The 22,579-nt window shown below is 40.1% G+C and overlaps 1 protein-coding gene across 1 annotated transcript in view; it reads right to left on the bottom strand.

Annotated features, from left to right (window-relative positions):
* Nucleotides 1-22,579, bottom strand: part of TXLNB (taxilin beta) — a 40,198-nt gene that overhangs the window by 10,721 nt on the left and 6,898 nt on the right. Inside the window, exons 3-7 of the mRNA XM_060167228.1 lie at nt 20,064-20,155; nt 14,587-14,757; nt 10,438-10,632; nt 8,489-8,608; nt 4,678-4,752 (exon numbers count right to left, since the gene is read on the bottom strand). Coding sequence (XP_060023211.1) covers nt 4,678-4,752; nt 8,489-8,608; nt 10,438-10,632; nt 14,587-14,757; nt 20,064-20,155 — 653 coding nt within the window. The remainder of the gene's footprint in view (nt 1-4,677; nt 4,753-8,488; nt 8,609-10,437; nt 10,633-14,586; nt 14,758-20,063; nt 20,156-22,579) is intronic.

Raw genomic sequence — 22,579 nt, 5'->3', positions numbered from 1 at the left:
GTTCAATATATATGTTATATATATATATAATATTATACATTATATATATATAACATATAATATATATGTTAAGTATATTCACATTGTTGTGCACCCCAATTTCCAGAACTTTTCATCATGCAAAACTGAAACTCTACACCTGTTAAACGATAGCTCTCCATTTCTTCCTTTTAGTGACTGTTTTTAATAGTCTGCTTTTCTTCCTATTTGACCTCTTTGTCATAGGTGGCAAAACCTGTATGGACTGTACTTTTCTCAAGTAACCAACTCTGTCACTCTTTATTGATACGAACTAAAATGCACACTTCCTGTTTACTTTATGGATATGTGTTTGGTCGTATTTTCCCTCTCACTATTATGCTGACATGATGCATGTTTTTTTTGTTTTGGTTTGGTTTTGGTTTTTTTTTTTGCGGTACGCGGGCCTCTCACTGTTGTGGCCTCTCCCGTTGCGGAGCACAGGCTCTGGACGTGCAGGCTCAGCGGCCATGGCTCACGGGTCCAGCCGCTCCACGGCATGTGGGATCTTCCCAGAAGGGGGCACGAACCCGCGTCCCCTGCATCGGCAGGCGGACTCTCAACCACTGCGCCAGCAGGGAAGCCCGTGATGCATGTTTGATGTGTCATATTCCCTCTTTCACTTTGGTATTTCAGGGAAGCGTGGAAGGAACATCCAGAGGTCTTCCTCAGTATTTTTACCAGAGGCAGAATATAAACAAACTATTCTAGGGTTAGTAACAACAACAGTTGCCCTGACATTTCACTTTTAAATGGGCGGAGCGGCACACACATTCTTTTACCTGAGCACAAATTTTAATTACAAACATTCGTAGCATATATGAAACAGAAACGTGTCCAGGAATTGTCTTAGCCAACTTGGGAGATTTGGTTTGGGAACTAGTCCAATTATAATAGTAATTGCAGAGGAATCTCCTTTCATCTTATATAGATAAGGTGAGGCCTTCTGAGATTAAAGACTATGAATACCCATCTTTAACAGTTGACTCACTGATCTTCCCCCTGGGGTAGTATTTTGTGTCCATGCTGCTGTGTTTTGTGGGTATTGCTGACTTCCCACATCTACTACCATCTTCATTCTTATCGATCCAATGAACACTCTATTTGTAGCCACAATTGTTTCCCATCGATCATCTCTGACATTTACTCTATTGCCTTGGTTTGTATAATTGAAAGCTAGACATCTCTTCCCTAAGTGAGAATCATGCCCCAGATCGGCAACATGTTGTCTTATGACTGAAAAGTGACTTCCGCCTAGGAAAACACAATCTATCCTTGATATTTCCTTTGCTAAGACCATAGAAATGGAGACTAAGGCCTCTCCTTCCTACCATCCGCCTCCTTTCTTTCTTTCTTTTTCTTTTTGCTGTACGCGGGCCTCTCACTGTTGTGGCCTCTCCCATTGCCGAGCACAGGCTCAGGACGCGCAGGCTCAGTGGCCATGGCTCACGGGCCCAGCTGCTCTGGGGCACGAACCCGTGTCCCCTGCATTGGCAGGCGGACTCTCAACTACTGCGCCATCAAGGAAGCCCCATCCGACTCCTTTAATTGTCAAACCAAAGGAAGTGTTTGAGTGCCTTGCAAGATCATCTGTGATAGACTTTTTCAAGGTTTAAACATTTAAAAAATATAATGCTGATATTTTTCAAGAGGAGCTCATTTAAACATTATTACACATAGGGATTTGGGGCCTCTGTATTCTTCGTGATGATTAAGTAATTATTGCAGTTCTGAAAATGCCTTGAAGACAAAAGAGATAGACAAGGGAGGGTCCTTACAGAGAGAGCCACGTGCCATGGAAAGCAAGATGATGGAGGAGGCAGGGTTATCTAGTTTAGCTGAGTTCTTCAGCTCTGGATATTCTCTACATTCATAAACTAGAGCTGAACATGGTTTTGAGATCATCTTTTCCAGTGGTTCTTAAACTTTTTTTCAAATAAAGACTTCTCTTGTCTCATATATCACTATGTGGATCCTTACCTATGAAATAATACTAATGTTAGCGCATACACTAATCAGTTGTTAGCATTTTAATTAATATTTATCACTAGATTGTGAGTTTAATTAGGCAGGGATTTTTGATTCTCTTATTAAGTACTATATTTCTAACATCTAGAACCATGCCTAGCACTTAGATTCTCAATAAATATTAGTTGAATTAATTATGCTTACTATGGGGGCAGGCACTAAGTGTTTGTTTTTTTTTTAATTGTTGAATGTGTCTACTCTTTTGTTTTTTAATTAGTTTATTTATTTTTATTTTTGTCTGTGTTGGGTCTTCGTTGCTGTGTGCGGGCTTTCTCTAGTTGTGGTGAGCGGGGGATACTCTGTTGCGATGCACAGGCTTCTCATTGCAGTGGCTTCTCTTGTTGCAGAGCACAGGCTCTAGGCGCGAGCTTCAGTAGTTACAGTACACGGGCTCAGTAGTTGTGGCTCGTGGGCTCTAGAGTGCAGGCTCAGTAGTTGTGGTGCACGGGCTTAGTTGCTCCGTGGCATGTGGGATCTTCCCAGACCAGGGCTCGAACCCGTGTTCCCTGCATTGGCAGGCGGATTCTTAACCACTGTGCCACCAGGGAAGCCCTGAGCTAAGTGTTTTGAGTGCATAACTTGAAAACAAACTGCATATACTACATGTTAATTAACTCATTTTCCTTCTATAAACTTAATCAAACATATGAATAACTGCCATCCATGCTGCTAAGCAAAAGCTGATATAATGTCAGAAACAACTACATTTTAGATAGTAGCTGCTGCCTTATGTGCTGTTAGGTTTTGGAAATACTGAAAAGTAATGGGCCTCCCAGAGGTCAGAGGACTCCAGCTTGGGATCATTGATCCATTACAACATCCTTATTTTACAGACCAGGAAATTTAGGTCCAGGGAGGTTTAGGTGAGCTGCACAGAATCAGACAGCTTCACAGTAGAAGAGCCAGGACTCTGACCCTGGTCCCTGGGTTCGACCCAGTATTGAGGGATGAACGAGGAACACTGGCAAGTCTAGAACCCTGGGTCATACTTTTTCAAACTTGAGTGGGTATAGGTGGGAAGTTGGATCACACCTTTATGTTATTTCACAGGTCATTAAAGACCTAAATTCTGATACCAGCCAAATGAGTCACTCTCTAGCCCAGAGTCTAATGGTATTAATCTATTCTTCATTTAACATAGAGGAGTAGAGATTGCTTATAACAGATGGAACAATGAATAGCTTCAAGTACTGCCTGTTGTACCCCCTCAAGGCTCTGTGCTGTGAATGGGACAGGGATAGAGCCAGAAGCCCTGACTTGCTTCTCTGGACTCTCCCCCGCAACAGCCCCCCACCACTGGACAGTGAGGTCACACCTCCTTTCCCCCCTGCCTTCCTCTGGTTAGAAAACTGCCACTGCCTGCCACCCACCCCACACCATGATATGATGTGTTCCGTGACTGCCTAAAGGATCACCTTGAGTTTGTAACTTTAGAGTTTAGTCCTTCGATTCTATTAATAGTGAAAAAAAATTACGGTTCGTATTTCTATGTAATTAATATTTTTAAACTATTTTGATCTACTAGTGGGGGAAACAATTCATCATTGGGTTTTGTACACACATTGGAAAGGTGTGCTTTAGGAAGGTTAGATATCAAAATGTTATTTTGTTTTTGTCTGTGTAGTGGTGTAATTTGTGATTTTAAGTTTCTTGTTTTTCCTACTTTCCTTTTTAAAAAATGAACACGTATTCATTGAACTTGTTCATTCATACAGTGAAGAATTTTTTTCACAGTGAACAAATATTCAGCAGTCAGCACATAAACATTTACAAGTGAATTATTCAAATCTTAAATTAATGCTGCCCAGTTTGGAAGGCTTCTGATTTTCTCGCTTTCTGTGAATTTGCTCTGTGAGATTTTACAGTCCCTTTAGCACTTGGGCATTTCTCCCAGCAGGGGAGCTAGGGCCCCTCTGTGGCCCAGCCTGTGGCAGGATGGCTCTCCTGGAACCTAACAGGGAGTGTTTGCCAGCAGGGGCAGAGCCCCAAGGGCACCAGAAAGATGGATAGGTCTGGCTTTCCTCCAGAGCCAGCTGTTGCATGAGGCTTTATTTTTGAGCCTGAAATACGAATTCCCATAGTCTAATCAAAACATACACATAACATCATGAAGCCAAATCAAAATGGTTTCTGATGTCTGCCATCTTTAATCATGTGACACTGACAAGGCCAACCTCTGATAGCACAAAAACGTGGGTGCTGACTCTATTTTTCGAATTTCCTTTGATTATAAATAATGTCAAACAAGTAAGGAAATTTTCAGTATTGACAGTTATAGATGGTGCATCTGGACAGTTACATTTTACCCTTACCTTGACAGGTTAATGGGGGAGGAGAGAGAGGACATATGAACAGGTAGGCAAGGACCTGGCCACCAGCTTATTCTGGTTGTCCCTCATTTGTATTGATACGTCAGCAGACCTTTTGACTAGAAGTTGTTGGTGCAGAGCATTTATTTTTCTTAGATATAACATTGTACTTTTATTTTTACTTAAAAATAATAAATATGAAGTTATTCTTCATTTCCAACTTCTGTCCCTACTTCCCCTCCCACATGGAAGGCCTCTTGCTGACTACCTTTGGTTCACAGCAAGGAGGGCACACCCATGCATTGTTGTCCCCCTACTTCACCTGAGCCTGCAGGACTGTCTCTTGTTCCTTCAGCACTTTGGCCTGAAGTTTCCACTCTGCTGCCTGGTTCAGCAACTGTGAGAAGAGAATGCATGGAAAGACTCAAATTATCTTTTAGATTACCATTTGTTGTAACTTGTGTGTAAACTTAATTACTTGCTAAGTAATCCTCTTAAGTAATTTTGGGGGAACTTTGCAAAGAATCTAAGAAAGCTAAGAAAACAACTAGTTTAAAAAGTTTGATTCTCAACTAAAAATTAGTGATTCCAATGGAAAAAAAAAAAGAGGAAAACAGTCTCCAACTCAAGCATGAATCACACAAAATTCAACCTCCCACCAAATTCTGGACCCGTCTGTAGAAATTCTGGCCAACTATCATTCAGCCTCTGCTTGAACATTTCCATAATATTCCCACCTGGGGCATTGTTGTGAGCAACTGTTCCTTTATATTAAACCCAACTGTTCCTTTATATTAGACCACTGTTCTCCACCATAGTATGCATTGGAATCTCCTCAGGGGCATGTTAAACTGCAGATCCTTCTCAGAGGAAATAAGTTAGGAAGTATTAGGGTGTGATTAGAATCTGTACTTAAAGCAAATACCCAAGATGTTTGGATATTGGTGGTCCATGGATTATACTTTGAGAAACACCAGGTTAGAAATTTGACCTATTACTCCAAATCCTATATAAGGTTTACAAAAGAAGCCTCACCTCTCTTCTATAAGGCAGCCCTTCAAATACACCCAAGGCCCTCATGTCAAACACGATCAGAACTGGAACTCATGGGTTAAATTGAAAAAGTTGTTTTAGGCGTGAAAATGACACATACATATGTAAGACATGTTATTTTAACTTAAGATGTATGTTCATTTATTTATCAATTTTGATGTAGGGCTGTGATCTTTGTTTTGGGTATGGATCTTCTGATTGGAATTCGGAGGGTTTTTGCTTGTTTTCACAAAAATCATATCTATAATATGGCATATAAGATTTATAATTTTTTTAAAACAATACTGCTAGAACCTAAAGACCTAAGATATTTGTAAAGCAGCTTGATTGGATAATTCTCTAGAGTTTTATAACTTTCTTCCAGTCTTTTATAGTTGCTCACATCTAAGTTGACAGTTTCTTTTTGCTATTGGCCTACATCTAGGCTTTCAACTCATTAAGCATAGTTTTTTTTAGAAACAACTCTTTCTTTTAACACATATTTCATCAGTTTATGTATCATTCTGTTGATTTACATAATACAAAACCAAGGATAACTGGGAAGAAAAGGTTTGGGAGCAAAGACCCGATTCTTAGTAAGCTCTATCTTACTTAACATGGGCAACCACGGGTAGATATTCCAGAGTAGCTAACTAGCCCCAGGATTCAGCATGCTATGGCCACCTGTCAGCGGGCTTCCAGAGAACGGTGAACATCATGGATAACCTGGTTAGTCAGTCAGGTGGCTGTCAGTTAAGAAGTTTCTATTTTATTTCAAGATAGGCTGATATAAATTTCTTTTTGTTTATTCATGTTGTAAAAAATAATGTTCATTTTTGCTATCAGAACCAAAAATAATAAAATCATTATTTGTAAAAACTTGGAGGCATCTTTTTTCTTATCCAAGTTAGTCTTGACCTCTCCATTTGTAAAAGGGGGTTGTATATGTCCCTCCATGCCTCCCAGTGAGCAGTGAGGATCAATTATTATAGAAGTGCAATTGACTCACTGTAAGAGAGGTCTGAGGCAGCCGCGGAGTGGAAGACCTGCAGCGCCCCCTCTGGCCATCTGAGCTGTGTGGCTGCAATGTACACGGCCTGCCCCTGCTTGACACACAGGGGCCCTGTTGTGATGGGTGGTTCCCGATGAAGAAGGAAGGAGGCTGCCTGTTCTTGAAATGAAGAACGGCCCCTCCCCTACCCCGCAGCTCTGGCTTGATATTTCATCACTTTCAAAAAGAAGTGTCAGAGCTGGAACCCAGGAAGGTAGCCGCTAGCTTTGAAGAACTGAGGGAGACTACCTTTCTTTGACTTGTACCTGCTGTTTTGCTAAATCAGGGAAGGAAAAGAGGGCAGCATGCTAGTTTCTTGCTAAGGTTGAGTCGCTCTGTGTCTGCCCCCCAGTCTCTCTCACATGAATCTTTGCCTAGTTGTTCCTCTCTCATGCCTCATATATTAAATACCAAAGGTACTGATATTCTGTAGGAAGCATATCTTACCTGAGAGTAATTACATCAACAGTGGAGTATCCGTTTTCTTGGATTCTGAATAATAAATAAATGCTTTACTTCTTACTTTGAGAGCTAGGTTGTAGATGGATTTAATCAATCAATCTTTTTATTAAGAGCACATGGACATCTGATTTGAAATTATGCAACGTCCAACAGGTTATGTTCTCCAGAATTTATCCTTTTGTTGCCAAGTTTGAAAACTGAAGTTTTAAAAAAATTCCTATTCTAACAAATTGAAATGATTATAGTCTGATTTTAGGTAAATGCAGAGCTTGTGATCAGTTGTTAAATGGCTACATTTGAACAACTGGTCCATTGACTGTGTCAAATCTCTCTCTCCCCAGCAACAGACACTGCTTTAACTCATGCCTCTGAAACACATCTCTGAGTGTGATGTACTATCACAGAGCTTGGGCTTTGGGGACAGATACACTGGAGACGTGACCAACACATCTCGGTCACTTAGTAGTGTGTGACCTTAAACAAGTCACATATCCTTTTTGAGCCTCAATTCTCTCACCTGTTTTGGAGTGTTTGGGGTTAATGAGATGTCAGTAAAAGCCACCACTCAGTTTCTTAAACCAAAAACTCAGGAGTCATCCTTGACTCCTTCCTTTCCTCACTGTCACCATCTTCTGTTCAAAGCATTGCCTGTTGGTTTTACATTAAAAACATAACTTTTATCCACATCCAGCTCTCCTTCTCCACTGCCACCTCCCCAGTCCAAGCCGTCGTCAGATCTTGCCCAGATTGCTGCCTAGCTCTCTTCTTGCTTTCTTGTCCCTCTTTAGTTCACTCTCCACCTACGAGCCAAATTCAGCTTTTACAGATGCAAAGCAGATCATGTCACTTCCTTTGCTAAAACTACCAGTACTTTCCTATTACATTTAGAATAAAATCCAAACTACATTTCAAGCTTACAGAGCTATACAATTTGGCCCCTGTTTACGTCTACAATTTTATTTTAAAATTTTCTCCCATGGGTCAGCCTGCTCTTGCCACCCTGACCTTTTCCAATTTCTGGAGGATGCCATGCCGGTTCCAGCATTAGGATCTTTGTCTCTTCTGCAGACACTGCTGCTGGAGACCTCCTCTCTGACTCCCTCTTATCAGGCAGGGTGCAGCTCAAGCGTCCTCCTCTCGGTAGGCCTTCCTAATCACCCAGTCTAAAGTAGGTCCTCTCCTTCTGCCCCATTCGAGGTTCCTCCTTATTTCCCTAGTAGCACTTACTATTATATGAAATTATCCTTCCTTATTTGTTTTCTTGTTTATTGTGTCTCTTCCCAGTTAGATTCATGCTGGAGTGTGGCCTTCTCCTTCTTGTTCACCGCTACACCCCAGCACCTAGAAGGGTGCATAGCTCATGAAAGGTGTTTGAAAAAGGTTTGGTGAATGGATGCATGGCTGTTTTAGGTAAAAAACAGTGTAGTACAGTGTTTCCTACTGGGCTAGCCAAATTCATTCTCCAGGGAAGCTTAGGCTGTTTCTCCATCAGTCTAGTGCTCTATGACTGTTGTCAAAAACAACATTCTCAGGGGTTCTCTGACCCCAAGGCAGACCAGACAAGCACACAGACTCAGGTGATAAGTACATATTCCTTTTCACGTTTGTGTTGCTCCTCTGCTTCCTTCATCATTTCTTGCGCCTGCTCGAGTTTTGCATCCACCAGCTTCTGCTGCAGTTCTCTGTGTTTAAATATTTTGTCCAGGTGCTAAGAAAAAGAAAGTGCATATTATCAAGCTTGACTTATTATTGGTGCTGAAAACAATGTAAAAAAAAAAGTAATGTTGACATAAACACGTGTTCGCTGGGTTTTAAGATTTAAAAATAAAAGAGGAGAATAAATGCATTGGCATCACTTATGGTTTTATATGAAAGTCATAAATTGGTGGAGTCCCCTGCATTTTGCACTACACACAAGTGGCTGCAAAAGGTGGAGGTGCCAGAGTTCAGCAGGGCTAACTCCAAAAGGCCCGAACAGTATTTTTCTAAATTTGGTAACTATTAGATATGGCGCTAGTAATTATGCTAGGCAGCACAGACAATGATGTATGTTGCAAGGGCTACAGCACTATCACTTGGTATTTTGGTGCTTTCTGTGAATATAAAACCACTTTTAATCACAACATTAATTCACTTTATCATGGTGAATTCTCCTCTACATGCTTGCCTCAAAGGGTGGTGAGGAAGCCCTGCGGTAACAGCCTGTGGCCTTGGGTCTGGGACTGAAACAGGAACCCCTGACATCAGCTCTGTTTCTCTGGTGGGCAAGACGAGGCTGAGGGTCACAGGTGAATTGACACGCAGATGTGCTACTGCCTCCTCCATGCCTTTTGACCTCTTGACTACCTTGGTGAAGAGAAACTTCCAACTCTACCTCAGTGTGGAGAATTTCTTGGTCATTAGGAGGTCCCACTGGCAAGAGGACATGTGGAATTCCATCCTTGGGCCTTACCTAGAACCAATCCTTGGAATATACAACTAGTCTACCAGGCCATTCCCATATGAGATCTCTCTGAAGAGTATGGACATTTTCTTTTTAGCTCCTTCCCTTTTGTTTTCTCCTGGACCTCCACTTCGGAGCAGGATTGGTCTTCGTGACAAGATGAAACGGTAGCATGGCATTATGGCTTACTGTGAGGAGTTTCTTGATTTACCTAGCTGCTATTACCACCTTCTATTGGCTCAGGTTTTTTCTTGATAAAACCTTAGCATGTTGCCAACAGGGCTACTTTGACTGTTATATTACATTTTAAGGCAGATATTTAAAATTTGGGTGGGATGGGAAAAGGGATATGATACATCAAAATCCTGAGGGGGCATCTGGAGTCTTAAAAACATATTGAATATTAAAGTTTAATTTTGGAATAATAAAAGATCCTTATAGTCCCCCTAATGTAAACCATTGACAACAAAACTCTTTGGCTTTTGTGTCTATGGATAAGTGATTGAATCTCGTAGCCTCTGCTTCCCATGTATAAAATGTGGATAATATGTTATCATCTGGTGCATAAGATTGTTGAGACAATTACATGACATATTGTATGTAAAGTATAATACTTAGCACATTGCCTGGCACAAGCTAAGCATAAATAATAATACCATTATTACTATAATTACTATATAGTAATATTTTATATATTATTTGATTGTGGGGTATATACAATGCAGACTTTTAATTTAGGTGACATAGTAATTCTTAAGAGGGAGTGTGTGAGGTATTTCTTGGTTCTGTAGAGAGAGTTTCAAGAAGGCTGAGAAATACTATTTTCAAGAATAACTGTGTTCACGGCCCACCACTTTCTATTTGTTACCTTTGCTTTGCAGTGATTCCAGTTTTGAAGAAATCCTGTATGACTTTCAGCCAGGTACTTTGTAATACTGTCTGTTTTTATTTTGGCTAGTAAAAGAAATCCAATCCTAAATATTAATCAATCGAGAGGGCTGGCCATAACTTTGTCATTAACCAAGTTCCCCACCTTCACAACCCAGATCCGGTTTTATATGCAGTGCTTCTAAGTTGTTTGATGTGGTTCTCACCTCCTCTCTGAGCTCATACTGATCAATGATGCTTTTTAGTTTCTCTGCAAGCTCAGTGTTCTCCTGACAGAGCTTCATATTTCGCTCACTCTGCTGCTCGATCTGGGCCTGGATATCTGTGAGTGTGCTCTGGAAATGACTTGTGATCTCCTTCCTTTTCTCTTCTTCCTCACGTGCCCTCTGAAGGGTTTCTTCCTGTGGATAGAAAGCAAACTCTTGTTATGCTGGTTTACACGCACCAGGGTTTACAGAACTCAGGGTTTGGTCAATGAAAGGAGATTAGTGTGCAGGGTAAGAAGGATGTTTTTTCCTCAGCTCTCTAGAGGTAACATTGCTCAGCCCCAAAATAAATGCTTGAGCAAAGGTTTCAGCTGTGAATACACGGTCACTCAGAGCAGGTGCAGCAAGGGCCTTGAATTTGATAGTTGGTGATGAGTAGGCTTGTTTTAAAGACAACAGGTCCCCTGTTGAGTGAATAAACTGCAGGGATTTCTAACAGACACGCAGCCCTAAGGTTCTGATCTCTTGGCTGTAGCCTGGAAAAAAAGGCCACTTGGTTTTACTGATTGATGGGACATATCATGTGTTCCTTTGGTTTGGTATAGAAAGAAGAACAATAGATCTTATGCCTCTATAAAAATGATGGCATATTAATCACATAATTGTATTGCCCAAGTTTTTTAAATATAAGTGATCACAGTATAAATTTTTTTTAGTTAAAAAAAAAAACTTTCATCAAAAAGCTTGAAAAGGAAACTAAGATAACCATAGATGAATTACAGCAATTCAAGAATGTGAAAGGAAATCTTAGAAAATATGCTGCATATTTTTTTATCTATATAAATTTATGTATTTATTTTTGGCTGTGTTGGCTCCCTGTGGCTGCACGTGGTCTCCCTCTAGTTGCGGCGAGCGGGGGCCACTTTTCGTTGCGGTGCACGGGCTTTGTGGTGGCCTCCCTTGTTGCGGAGCGCAGGCTTCAATAGTGTGGCTCGCGGGCTCCAGAGCTCAGTAGGCTCAGTAGTTCTGGCACACGGGCTTACTTGCTCCACGGCATGTGGCATCCTCCCAGACCAGAGCGCAACCCATGCCCCCTGCATTGTCAGGCGGACTCCTAACCACTGCGCCACCAGGGAAGTCCCCTATGCTGGATATTTTTTGAAGGAACAATCATCCATTCTGTCTCATAGCGTAATGGAAATGTTCAGTGTAAATTTTGAATTTGAAAGCAATATTATGTTTCAAATCTTCTTTAACTCTAAAATGAAATATCTAATATTCTCCTCTTCTACTTTGTTAACATTTAAGAATTGAAAATTAACTTTTATATCATTGCTGTTCTCTTTTCTCCTAAATCAGAAGTCCCGCTTCATTGCTAACTGCTGACAATGTACCCCAATTTTCCCCATATCTATATTGAGAATTATTTGCGTTGTACTTATTCCTCTCATTCTTTTAAAATAAAAGGGCTTAATCTTGCTACATCATACCGAAGATAGAGACACTGCTGACAAGTGTTACAGACATTTTAGGATTCCTTTAGTTCTGATTAATTGTTATTATGAAAGCTTGCTTCATTGTTGGCAAGTAAAATTATACTGCATTTAGTTGCCTACCATGATCAAATTATGTAACAGGAGTTTTAAAAAGAAATGCCGATTGAAACAGAAGTAATTGTGCAAATCTTTATTATTACAGTAGAATAATGTGATCAAAATAAAAGTTGATGCTGAAAATACATGCTCTGGAAATATTTTAATTTATCATTACGTATCCCCTTTCTTCTACAATATTTGCATATTTTCTAACTCTAATATGACTCCTGATATCAGAATCATAATTTATTCATAGTATAAACATTTATTGAGTGGAAATTTCTTAGGGATATTGTAGAAGAAATCTACACTTCCTAATCTGAAGAAATTAACTATCGGAGATGTTATTTCCCTGAACTTTGAATGCTAACACTTACTATATGTATTTCACTAAAAGTGATTTTGGCGTCTGTTAAGAGCAGTTGAATATACATGTGATTTGTCTCCTTATTGTTCCCGATTAGTTTAGAAGCCAACAACCTCCTCTTCGTAGAATTATACACCATGATCTGAATGTCATTTGCATTTATAACTATTCCATCCATGAATGAATGAGTAAATGAAAGGACCACCCCATGCTACCCAGCAAGTCTGAGTTTTTCACTGGCCACTGGCTAGAGAAAGAAGGTATGGCTGTTAATATGGCATTAAACACATGTCAAACCATCATAGCACCCAATCCTGGCCCACAGAATGGCGTCTTGCATTTTACATTACATTGTTTTTCAATGAGAGAAAAATAAATGTACTGCAGTCATAAAATTTGAGTCCACTGGTAAAGAAAATGCAATCATTTGGACAATGTCTGAGATAAAATTTTCTTTATCATGCACAAAATTCAGAGTGAAAATTAATAATGCAAAGAAAATTGAGGGACAAAATCTGAAATAACTAAGAAAACTTTTCAAGCATCACTGTGCATCTTAGAACCAGTGCTGTGCCTGGGACACAATCCATGGGTATTCAGTATATGTTTATTTAATGAATCAATAAATTATTAATTTACATATAGACATATGAATAGCTTGAACTAGAAGATTCCTATAGTCAAAAATTGATGTAATTAAAAGAAAGAAGTAGGCAATTTCACAATTATAGTAGGAGATTTTTTACACCCATCCCTCAGCAATTGATAGAGCAACAAGACAAAAATTCAGTAAAGACATAAATGATCTAGAGCTAATTGTTACTTATGGAACATTACACCTAATGTGTATGTAAAAGCACTCAGCACAAGTCCTGGCATAATAATGCTAATTAATTCCATTTCCATAACTGGAAGCCATTACTGAGGGTGTGTGGGTATAGCTACAGGATCTCCTGCCACTTGCATCATTCTGTCTTTGCATGCTGTCCAAAGAGATCAAGCCACATCATTCCATCCACATCATTAAAGGAAATTTAACTTTTATCTCCTTACTATACAACGCTACTGAAAGCCAGGAGATTTATGTAAGCACAGAGTGCTACTACTTGATTACATATCTGAAGTTGAGGATGATGACCCATTCCCATATAACCTGGGTTTCGATTGTCCCAGTGCAATGATTAAAGAGATGTCAGAAGCCCATCTCCTACAACTCGTAATTTGAGAGTTAGAGTTCATCACACTGGCCTCTCATTTCCCAGATATCGGAAAACAGTTTTGGGATATGAGCCATTATCCTCTTCCATTTTTCTTCCTAACTCCATTGTAAAAACTTAGCGATGATCTTAATCTCTCTGTTTCTTAAAGTATCTTCTTTTAAACACGTGTAATAATAACTATCTCACAAGAATATTGCTATCTAATTAATTCTTGTTTGTCAAAAGCTTTAGGATCTTCAGCTGGAAAGGGGATTGTGGATGCATGCAGTATTATCTTGGAGAGCCCTGCATCTTGCTTCACTGGATGGAGCTAGTGTCTGTGTGTAATCAAATTAACCACACTGCTAGAGGCTTACGCTGTAATTAATGAAACCCATGCAGACTGACTGAAGTGATCAGTCTATTATTTTTAGATTGAATAATTAAGCTTGAAGAGCTTCACTGTTTTTTCGAGTAGCTTCTTTTTTCAGGTGACTATTGACATTTTAGCTCTGAATCTTGCCTTATTCTGTCAGTTAGCTTTGTGTCAATTTATTTCATGTCATGCAGATTTCATTATTGTACAAAAAATGTTGAATTTTTATAAATTTGTATTTTAAAGAGTAGAACTAAGGCCTACCTTAAAAAACAAAACAAAACAAACTCAACATAAGGAAGAGGAATGGCACACATTTTACTAAAGGTCTGCTCCACATCAGGTACTATGTGAGCACCTTACATGTGTGGCCTCATTTAATTTTTCCCTGACCACGCAGCAAAGTTGGTATAATCTTCATTTTATGGATGAGGTAACAGGCTTGGGAGGTAAAATAATTTATTGCAAGTTACAGGTGAGCAAGTGGCAGGGCTAGTATTTGAACCCAATTCTCTCTGATTCTAAAACTCACACCCTTACCGTAAGTAGCAGAAGCTTGTGCCTACAGAGCATGCAAGAAGGTGTGTTATGTGGGGCCTCGGTGACACATACCTTCAGTGTCTTGTTGTGTCTCTGCAGCTCCCGGCACAGACCCTCCAGTTTGCTTCGTGCAAGGATAGCTTTGCTGTGTTCACCTTGTAACTGGTCCTTTTCTTTTTGGATCTGTGCCTGTTTCTTCTGTAGGAGTTTTAACTTCCTTTGCTCAGAGCGATGCTCATCCAGCTGGATGTGGGGATGCAAATGTGAAAGAAAACGGCAGGGATCTCTGTTGAGTTGATAGAAAAGGACCCAAAGAGGAAACGCCTAAAGACGGCTGTATGGTTGTTTGGAAAATGTTTTGCTATTATCACTGTCCCTCTGGAATCAAAAGAACTTCATAAATGTTAAGTTGGCAGTACTTGTAGATATGGTTTTAAGAGCATAACATTTATGGGTTTTGTTCCTTCATCATTCTTATTATTGATCTCTTTTGCTTTGATCTTCTTGGTGGTCTAGAAACAGTTTTATCTTTCTTGAGTCTAATGAAGTCAGTCAGTATAGAAGCATGTCTCAGAATTCATGATAATGCCTTGCGTTAGGAGGATAGTCAGTGGTGTGTCTGCTTGGTTTACATTTAGTTTTCACAATTCTTTCTCAAGATAAGCTTTAGTAACTATTTTTAAAAGGAAAGTGAAAAGCAGCTTCCTAGCAGACAGAAGATGAAGTCTGTGGTTATGAGAAAGGGGGAGCGGAGAATGTACCCCTCGACTACTTAAGGATTGATGATCTGTCACCAAAGTTTCAGAAATAGCCACTGCACAACCCAACAGCACACATGGCAGGTGTCCTTAACAAGCCTTGCTCCCTGCCCATCTCCCTCACCCTCTGTACTTACGGTGAATAAACCATGACACTTGTATCTGCTGAGCACAGGTGGGGCCTCTTCTCTCACTTCTCCAGCAGCCACAGCTAAAGTATCGAAATCAAGGGCGGCATGGAGAATGAAACCAATGAACCCCTGGGCTTTCCATCTCGGGATGCTAAAGTTCTGAGGTAGGGCTGCCAGGTAAGATGTAGGACACCCAGTTAAATCTGAATTTCAAATAAATAGTGAATAAGTTTTTAGTAAAAGTATATCCAAAGTATTGCATGGAAGGTACTTTTACTTAAAAAAAAAATGTTGTTGGTTTACCTGAAATGCAAAGTTAACTGGGCGTTCTGTATTTTTGTCTGGTAAATTTGGCAACACATTTTTATGGAAATCTTGTTGGAATGGGGGGAGTTGGGGGTTCAGCCTCCAGAGACTAGCGTAGTAGGAGTGTGGATCCCAGATTGATGATCAGTGTGGCCACGAACAAGCTGGAGCCTTTTTCCAGACCCATTTCCTCTGCTGCACTTAGTTCCCTTAGAACCTGAATGGTGCATAGGCCAGGAGGGTACTCATCCTAATAATGACCTTCTTGGCTAATGAAGAGGAAAAGGCCTGGGAGCCTCTGGGTGCTTCTGGACCCCAGGTGCTCCTGGTACCTCGCAGAGCCAGATGCAAATGGATACACACACAGCGTGAGCCCTGATACATGTCTCACTTACCCTGTCTTGAAAAAGCATTTGTTCTTTCTGAACTAGATGAACAGGACTGTCACACTTTCTTCAGTTTACATCTTATTTTAATCCTTTCCTCCCTCCCTCCCATCAGCCTGAAATGTCCATGATAAACCCTTGCCAGATTAAGCTGGGGCTATTCATACATGATGTTCTATCTTCATACTTCAGGACATTTTTTACTTATTAGTGAGAATTAGCATCAGGAAAAACTAAGTCCGTATTACTATAAATATCGATTGAAATTGGTATCCTTCTTGAGGTTCAGTTGGAAAACCAATTATATTTTATTATATATTTCTCGTGCTAACCTCATGTTGCACCATAGTTATTAGACAGGGGTGAAACTTCTCATACTTGTGTTCATACTTTACATGACCTATTGTCCTTTCTTGACATTTATATGTTGTTATTATTGTTATTGCCATTTTGGTTCAGACTTTACCTTTGGAAGATTAAACCATTTGTCAGGGTTTCTCAACCTTAGCACTGTTGACATTTGGGGACAGATCATCCTTTGCTGTGGAGGCTGTCCCCTGCATTGTAGGCTGTTTAGCCGCATCCCCGGCCCCTACCCACCGGATGCCAGTGGCACCCCGAACTGTGACATCCAGAGTATCTCCAGAGACATTGCCTACTGGCCCACGGTTGGCAAAACTTCCCCTGTTTGGGGGAATACTGCCCTATGTGTGGATTTATCTGAGCATCAGGAGGAGGATACCTTGCATGTGTTTCATAAGTTGGAAGAGAGGATTTGTGCTATACCTCACTGGCCATTTAAATGTTCCAGTTTTAAGGCAGGATCATACACATCTGAAATATAGCTAGGTCTGTCTTGCTTTGCTCTAAATAGAACCCCTTAACTTGCTGACGATTTTTTTTTAGAGTGTGGCTAATTTTGTTCCATACTTCAGATTTATGTGAATGCATATGGGGTTTCTTAATGAATGAAAGCAAACGTATTGCAGCTGGGTCAACTTCAGTCAAATGCTGGCCTTGTGATTTAATAATACCCTTAGACATGTGTCTTCTGTACAATTCTAACAGGCATATAAGATTTTTATCTGGAATTTCTCTTGTTCTCTCTTTTTTTTACTATTAAGTTAAAAAAGTAAAATTAATGCCAAGTAGTAACGTTGTAACTACTTTTAAATGGAGGAAATTTGCAAAAAATATTTCTTCCAGGTCATTTCTTAATTTAGTCATGAGGTGTCCTTATTTATTAATGAATTTATCCTTATTTATTAGTAAATACAATAGTTGATGATATTACAGGATTTAGAATCTGTAAGGATGAGTGAGCTAGGGTGACAGTTTGATTCACAGCCTTGAATTTAATGATTTATTCTATGTTAACACTTGTATTTCAGACACTCTCCGTATTAATATCTGAATCAGTGAGCAGGGAAAATAGCTTTTAAGTGTCCAAGTAAAAGATTGAAATTCTTCATAATTTTTCCTTTCTGAAAAGGATATGTGATGGTGTTTGGGGGTCAATTTTCTCCTATTCATTTTTTCTAGAATGATATTTTGAGTTTAACAGTTTATTATAGGGTATGATACAAATGCCAAAGTATAGTAAGACTTGAATTGAGTAGAATTTCTGGAAAAATAACCTCTGTGGGGTTGACTTCTTGGCTAGGAGAGTGAGTGGGCTTGGGGAGTTCCTGGAGACCAGGGTGAACAGCCCTGGCTCATGAAGAAAATCTTGGAAAGACTGGGTAAGTGGTTTTTTCCCGATAATCTGCTGTGGGGCTACAGCACCATAAAGAGTAGTAGTCTAGAAAGATGCCCGGTTCATCCAAGTATGGACCATGGCACTAGGAACTAAATATGAATGGCCTTGGTATGAGTGAGTAAATTGAAGGGCAAAGGGAAATCAATGTAGTAATTATTGAAAAGAGCAAGGACGGACAGGTGAGGATGGGGCCAGATTTTGGGGAAAAATATTAAATTTGACACCTACCATTTTATGGCACTGAAATTGCTCATGAGTGGTTAACAGCCAATGTTAAACAAGTTGCAATAAAATTGATACACTAATACTTGGTTTATAAATTTCTGCCATTCTTTTGGAAAACAATATGGCCATTAAAAAAAGCATTTATACTGCTTGATTTAGTAATCCCAATTCTGAAACTTTTTCCTGGGATCATAAAAGAGAACGAACAGATCTCATGCATGATGATGTTCACTGCATGAATGTTTGGTAAAACAAACACTGGAAGGAGTCTAAATGTCCCCAAATTAGAGAACCAGTAGATAAAGTCAATTAATGGAAAATTACATAGCTTTGACAAAATATAATTATGAAGACTACAAAGTACATAGGAAAATGTCTGTCATATGAGCCAAAAAAACAGATACTAAATTATATGCACCTTATGATGGTAGTTATACAAAAGGTATCTCTGAATGTATGGCAGAACTGGAAAGGAAGACAGATAAATCAACGATTGTGTTTTAGATTGTAGGATTAGAGATATTTTTACTTGTATATTCAGCATTTTCCTTATATTATTGTGATGTGGTTTATGTGATTAAAAAATAAAAGTATTGTTGGTAGAGTTAAGCAATCACTAGTCATTCAGGGTTTCAGAATTTCTCTGGGTCTGTTGCGTGACAATTCAGCATAACAGGACGCATCGAGGTACAAGGAAGAAAGGAAAGAATAAATAGGGATCACAGTGCTAAAATTAGAGTAAAAAAAGAAGGAAAACAAGTCACTCACTAAACTCTACTCCATCAATAGGGATAAGATGCAGCCAGAGACCTGAGGGGTTTGTGGGTCTCAGTTTTGGAGACCTTCTTTAAAAAAAAAAAAAGGAAAAAACTTAAAAAAGAGAATTATGTTCAGGGCCTCAGAGGGGCCCATACAAGTGAGAGGCACTGACTCTTTGAGCTTCTTTGCTGTAAGGTAAATCTGCCTTCAGGGGCAGTTCAATCTACTGCCTGGAGGAATTGTTTTGTTGTGTGTAGGGGCTTAAGTTTCATTTTCCTGTCACTGCTTCTCCAAAAGAAATAAGAAAGTGGAAAAAAAATGAGGGAAAGAAGCAGAAATGAGAGAGAGGTACATTGCCCAGCCTCACTTGAGAGGACACCACATCTCCTCAGTGGGTCTCATACACCTCAGGGGTGGTGCACGGACCTCAGGGGTGGTGCACGGACCTCAGGTACCACTCCTTTAGCCAGTTTTTGTGAGGGTTCACTGAAACTAGGGGGGCTGGCTTCACTAAACCCTCCTCTTTCTTCCAACTGGCTTATTATAAGAGTACTGGCGAGGAGACCATCCACTTCACAGATTCTCTGAAGTCTGGGAGTGGCTTCCCTTCCTGCCAGTGGTCCTACCTTATAGAGAGGGAGACTGCATGGGAGGACCTATAACTGGAAACAAAACAATCCATGTCAAATGCTTTGCCATCGTGGGGGACAAGGAGAAGAATGTAGATCAAAGAGAATGAGTGAATGAATCAATCAATAAAGTCATCAGGAATAAATGAGAATGTGTCACAAACTGAGGGGTGGGATTAACTCAACCCTCTGCCTTCTTGAGGGGACCACCCCCTCAAAAAATCTGTGTACAAGAACCGGATGAAAGTTTGCCTTTATTCTAGTGTATTTCTGTTTTATTGCAAAGGCAAAAAGAACTTTTAAATATTCACAATTTTTAATTATGATTCTTCCATCTCCCAAATTATGCACATAATTGAAGGTGGAGTAGACTCCAACTGTATCCTCTTTCTTCCTTTTGCTGTTATTCCTCAGTTTTCCTGTTTCTTTTTATTTCTTTCTTTCTTTTTTAAAAATTCTGCCTTTATGAATTCTGGCTTTGATTTGTCTGAGGTAACCAGCTATAATGATATACCTGAAAAACTAACAGCATCCTTTTCTCAGCTCTAACCAGAGCTTGACTCTTTCTGACAAAAAGGGCTAATCAAAGAACTTACCAATTCAGCATACTTCTTGAATAAAAAATCAAGCTTTTCCTCAGGAGTTTGCAACTTGTTCAGATTTTGCATTAGCAGATTGGCTTCTTTGCCTTAAAAGAAAACAAAGACCATAAAGACATTTTAAAAAATAAGTGTTGAACTTGATGTCAAATGATAAGAGTTAGAATCTCAGGTTGTCTGCTTGTTAGCTGCTATCCAACCTTGGCCAAGCCACTTCACTTGTCTGAGCCGCAGATGTAATTTTGTTTTTTTTCCCCTGTATGAAGGAATGATACCTATTTTGCAGAATAAGTGATTAGATGAGAAGTTTGTAAAAATGTGTGGTACAGTGTCAGGCTCCTGGTAGATTCTCAATAAATGTCTGCTATAAGGGTAGTCCCCAAATTTTCATCCCAAGAATCCATTCTTGTTACTTCCCCCCATGTTCTAAATACTCCAAGGGATTTTGAACATTCTGAAAATGTTCAAAATTTCAAAAAAGAATAAAAAACACTGACTTTATGAAAGAATAAATCATCCACTTCCCCATGTTAATTATCTAAGAAAAGAAGCAAACCAGCCTATCCAAATATCTGACTACTGTGAAACAGCCAGCATTAATACATGGAGCTGTTAAAATTCCAGCCCAAAGCAGAGAAACATGACAGTTTAGGCTGCCCATGTTTTTGGTTTTGTTCCTTTAGTACCTCTTTGCTCTTTTGTGGCGGGGGCGAACCAATTCTCTTGTTTCTGTGCATGAGCCTACTCCATGAAGTTTGGGTGGAATGACTCTGATTGTATTTCCTAACAAGTGGGGAATAAAGTCAAAATATAGAGAAAATGGACCCAAGACAGGGCCTTTTTCATAGGCCTTTTTGTGTCTCTCTGGCTGCAGATTTAGCCTCCCTGGGTCTTCCCTTCTCTCACCCAGGCCTTAATCTCTGTTGGCAGTTTCATTTTGTTTCCAGCTGGAGTTTATGCTACATTTAAAAACTCATCTGTTCCTGATTATTTGACAGTGAGCCTCAGATTCTTTCTTTTCTTTCCCCATTGTTCTTCCTTTTGTCCTCTTCAGCTCACACTGCCTGGTTAGCCTTTCTGTGATGCCTGGAAATCTTGTCTTTCAGTGCCCACTGGGCTGAGCATTGTAGGCAGGAGCCAGACCCTGAGGCCTACGTGTATGTACCACTGAATGTATCTTTGCAAACAGTAGGGCCAAGGTGGAGCAGCTTCCCCATCCTCACCCACCTGTGAGAGCCACCCTTTCTAATCAGGGTTGGGAGGTCAGACCATACAGTGGAGCCCAAGTTTCCTGATATAAATCTGCTTAAGAATATTAACAACTTTGACAACCTCTCCCCCAAGAACAGCCATGTCTCCTTCGCTGGAATTTTTGCTTTCATCCTGGAGAGGCAGATATATCATGGAATTAGGATTGCCAGATGAAATACAGGACATGGGACACACTCGTAGTAAAAAATAATGGTTTGTTTATCTGAAATTCAAAGTTCCCTGGGCAGCTTGTATTTTCATTTGCTAAAACTGGTAACTCTAACTGCATCAAAGAATTTTAGGTCTAGAAGGAACTTCAAAGAGCACCCAGACAACTGGTTAATTTTATAGATTAAGAATCGAAAGCCCAGAGAAGTCCAAAGTTACATAATCAGTACTGGCAGAGCCAAGGCTTGAATCCAAGGTTTGTCTACTTGCTCTAAATCACTCCACTCCCATGTGGAATTTTGATGCCAGGGAAACCTAGAGAAATTAAAGGAAACTTTTTTTGAAGAAAGTGACCTCATTCCTAACAGCTGGTTTCATCTATATTTGCCCAGTGAATCAGCTCAGATTAGAGACACAGTCTGAGACAGGGGAGAAGGTGGGGGTGAGTGGTGCCCCACCAGCAATCCAATATGGCCTGTGGCATAACGCTGCCTTTAAACCGGTAAGCTCTGCGCTCCGCCGCCACCAGGCGTGGCCTTGAGTGATTTCTGTAGCAGCAGGGACAGACTTGTGTCGGTCAGGCCATCCCCTCACCCTGTCTTCAGTTTGTGCTCACATGCTGACTGCTGTCCTGAGTTGGAGGATCATCCACTAAAGGCAAGAGCCTGCACTGTTGGCCAGATTCAGCCCAGGACCCCACACAGTGTTTGGCCCACGGCAAGTGTTTAGTAAATCTTGGTAATGATGGAACAAAGCCAACCTGTGCACTAATATCATGTAAGTCAGGTAAACGCTGTCCAGAAGACAGCTCTGTGATCAGCTAGAGGAAAGGCAGGTCTTCCCCTCCCCTGTGACATTTAATGTATGCTTAGCATACCTCTCAGCGTGAGTATCGACGTAGAAAACCGTATCGTGTCTTGAGTGAGTCCAGTGGGCCTCTTTTTCTCTCCACATTCAGTATCTTCTCCCCCTTTTGTTTTCTTTAATGATGAGAACAGGTGTTTTTTTTTAATTGTCACACTCACTGAGGTGTCTTTCTGCTCTCATATTCTCTTATTTTGTATAGAAGTTTAACATTCAGATGAATCAGTCTG

The sequence above is a fragment of the Lagenorhynchus albirostris genome, chromosome 12 (assembly GCF_949774975.1).
Source record: "Lagenorhynchus albirostris chromosome 12, mLagAlb1.1, whole genome shotgun sequence".
Taxonomy (NCBI): domain Eukaryota; kingdom Metazoa; phylum Chordata; class Mammalia; order Artiodactyla; family Delphinidae; genus Lagenorhynchus; species Lagenorhynchus albirostris.
Note: the sequence above shows the minus strand (reverse complement) of the source record. Positions and strands in the feature narration are given on the sequence as shown.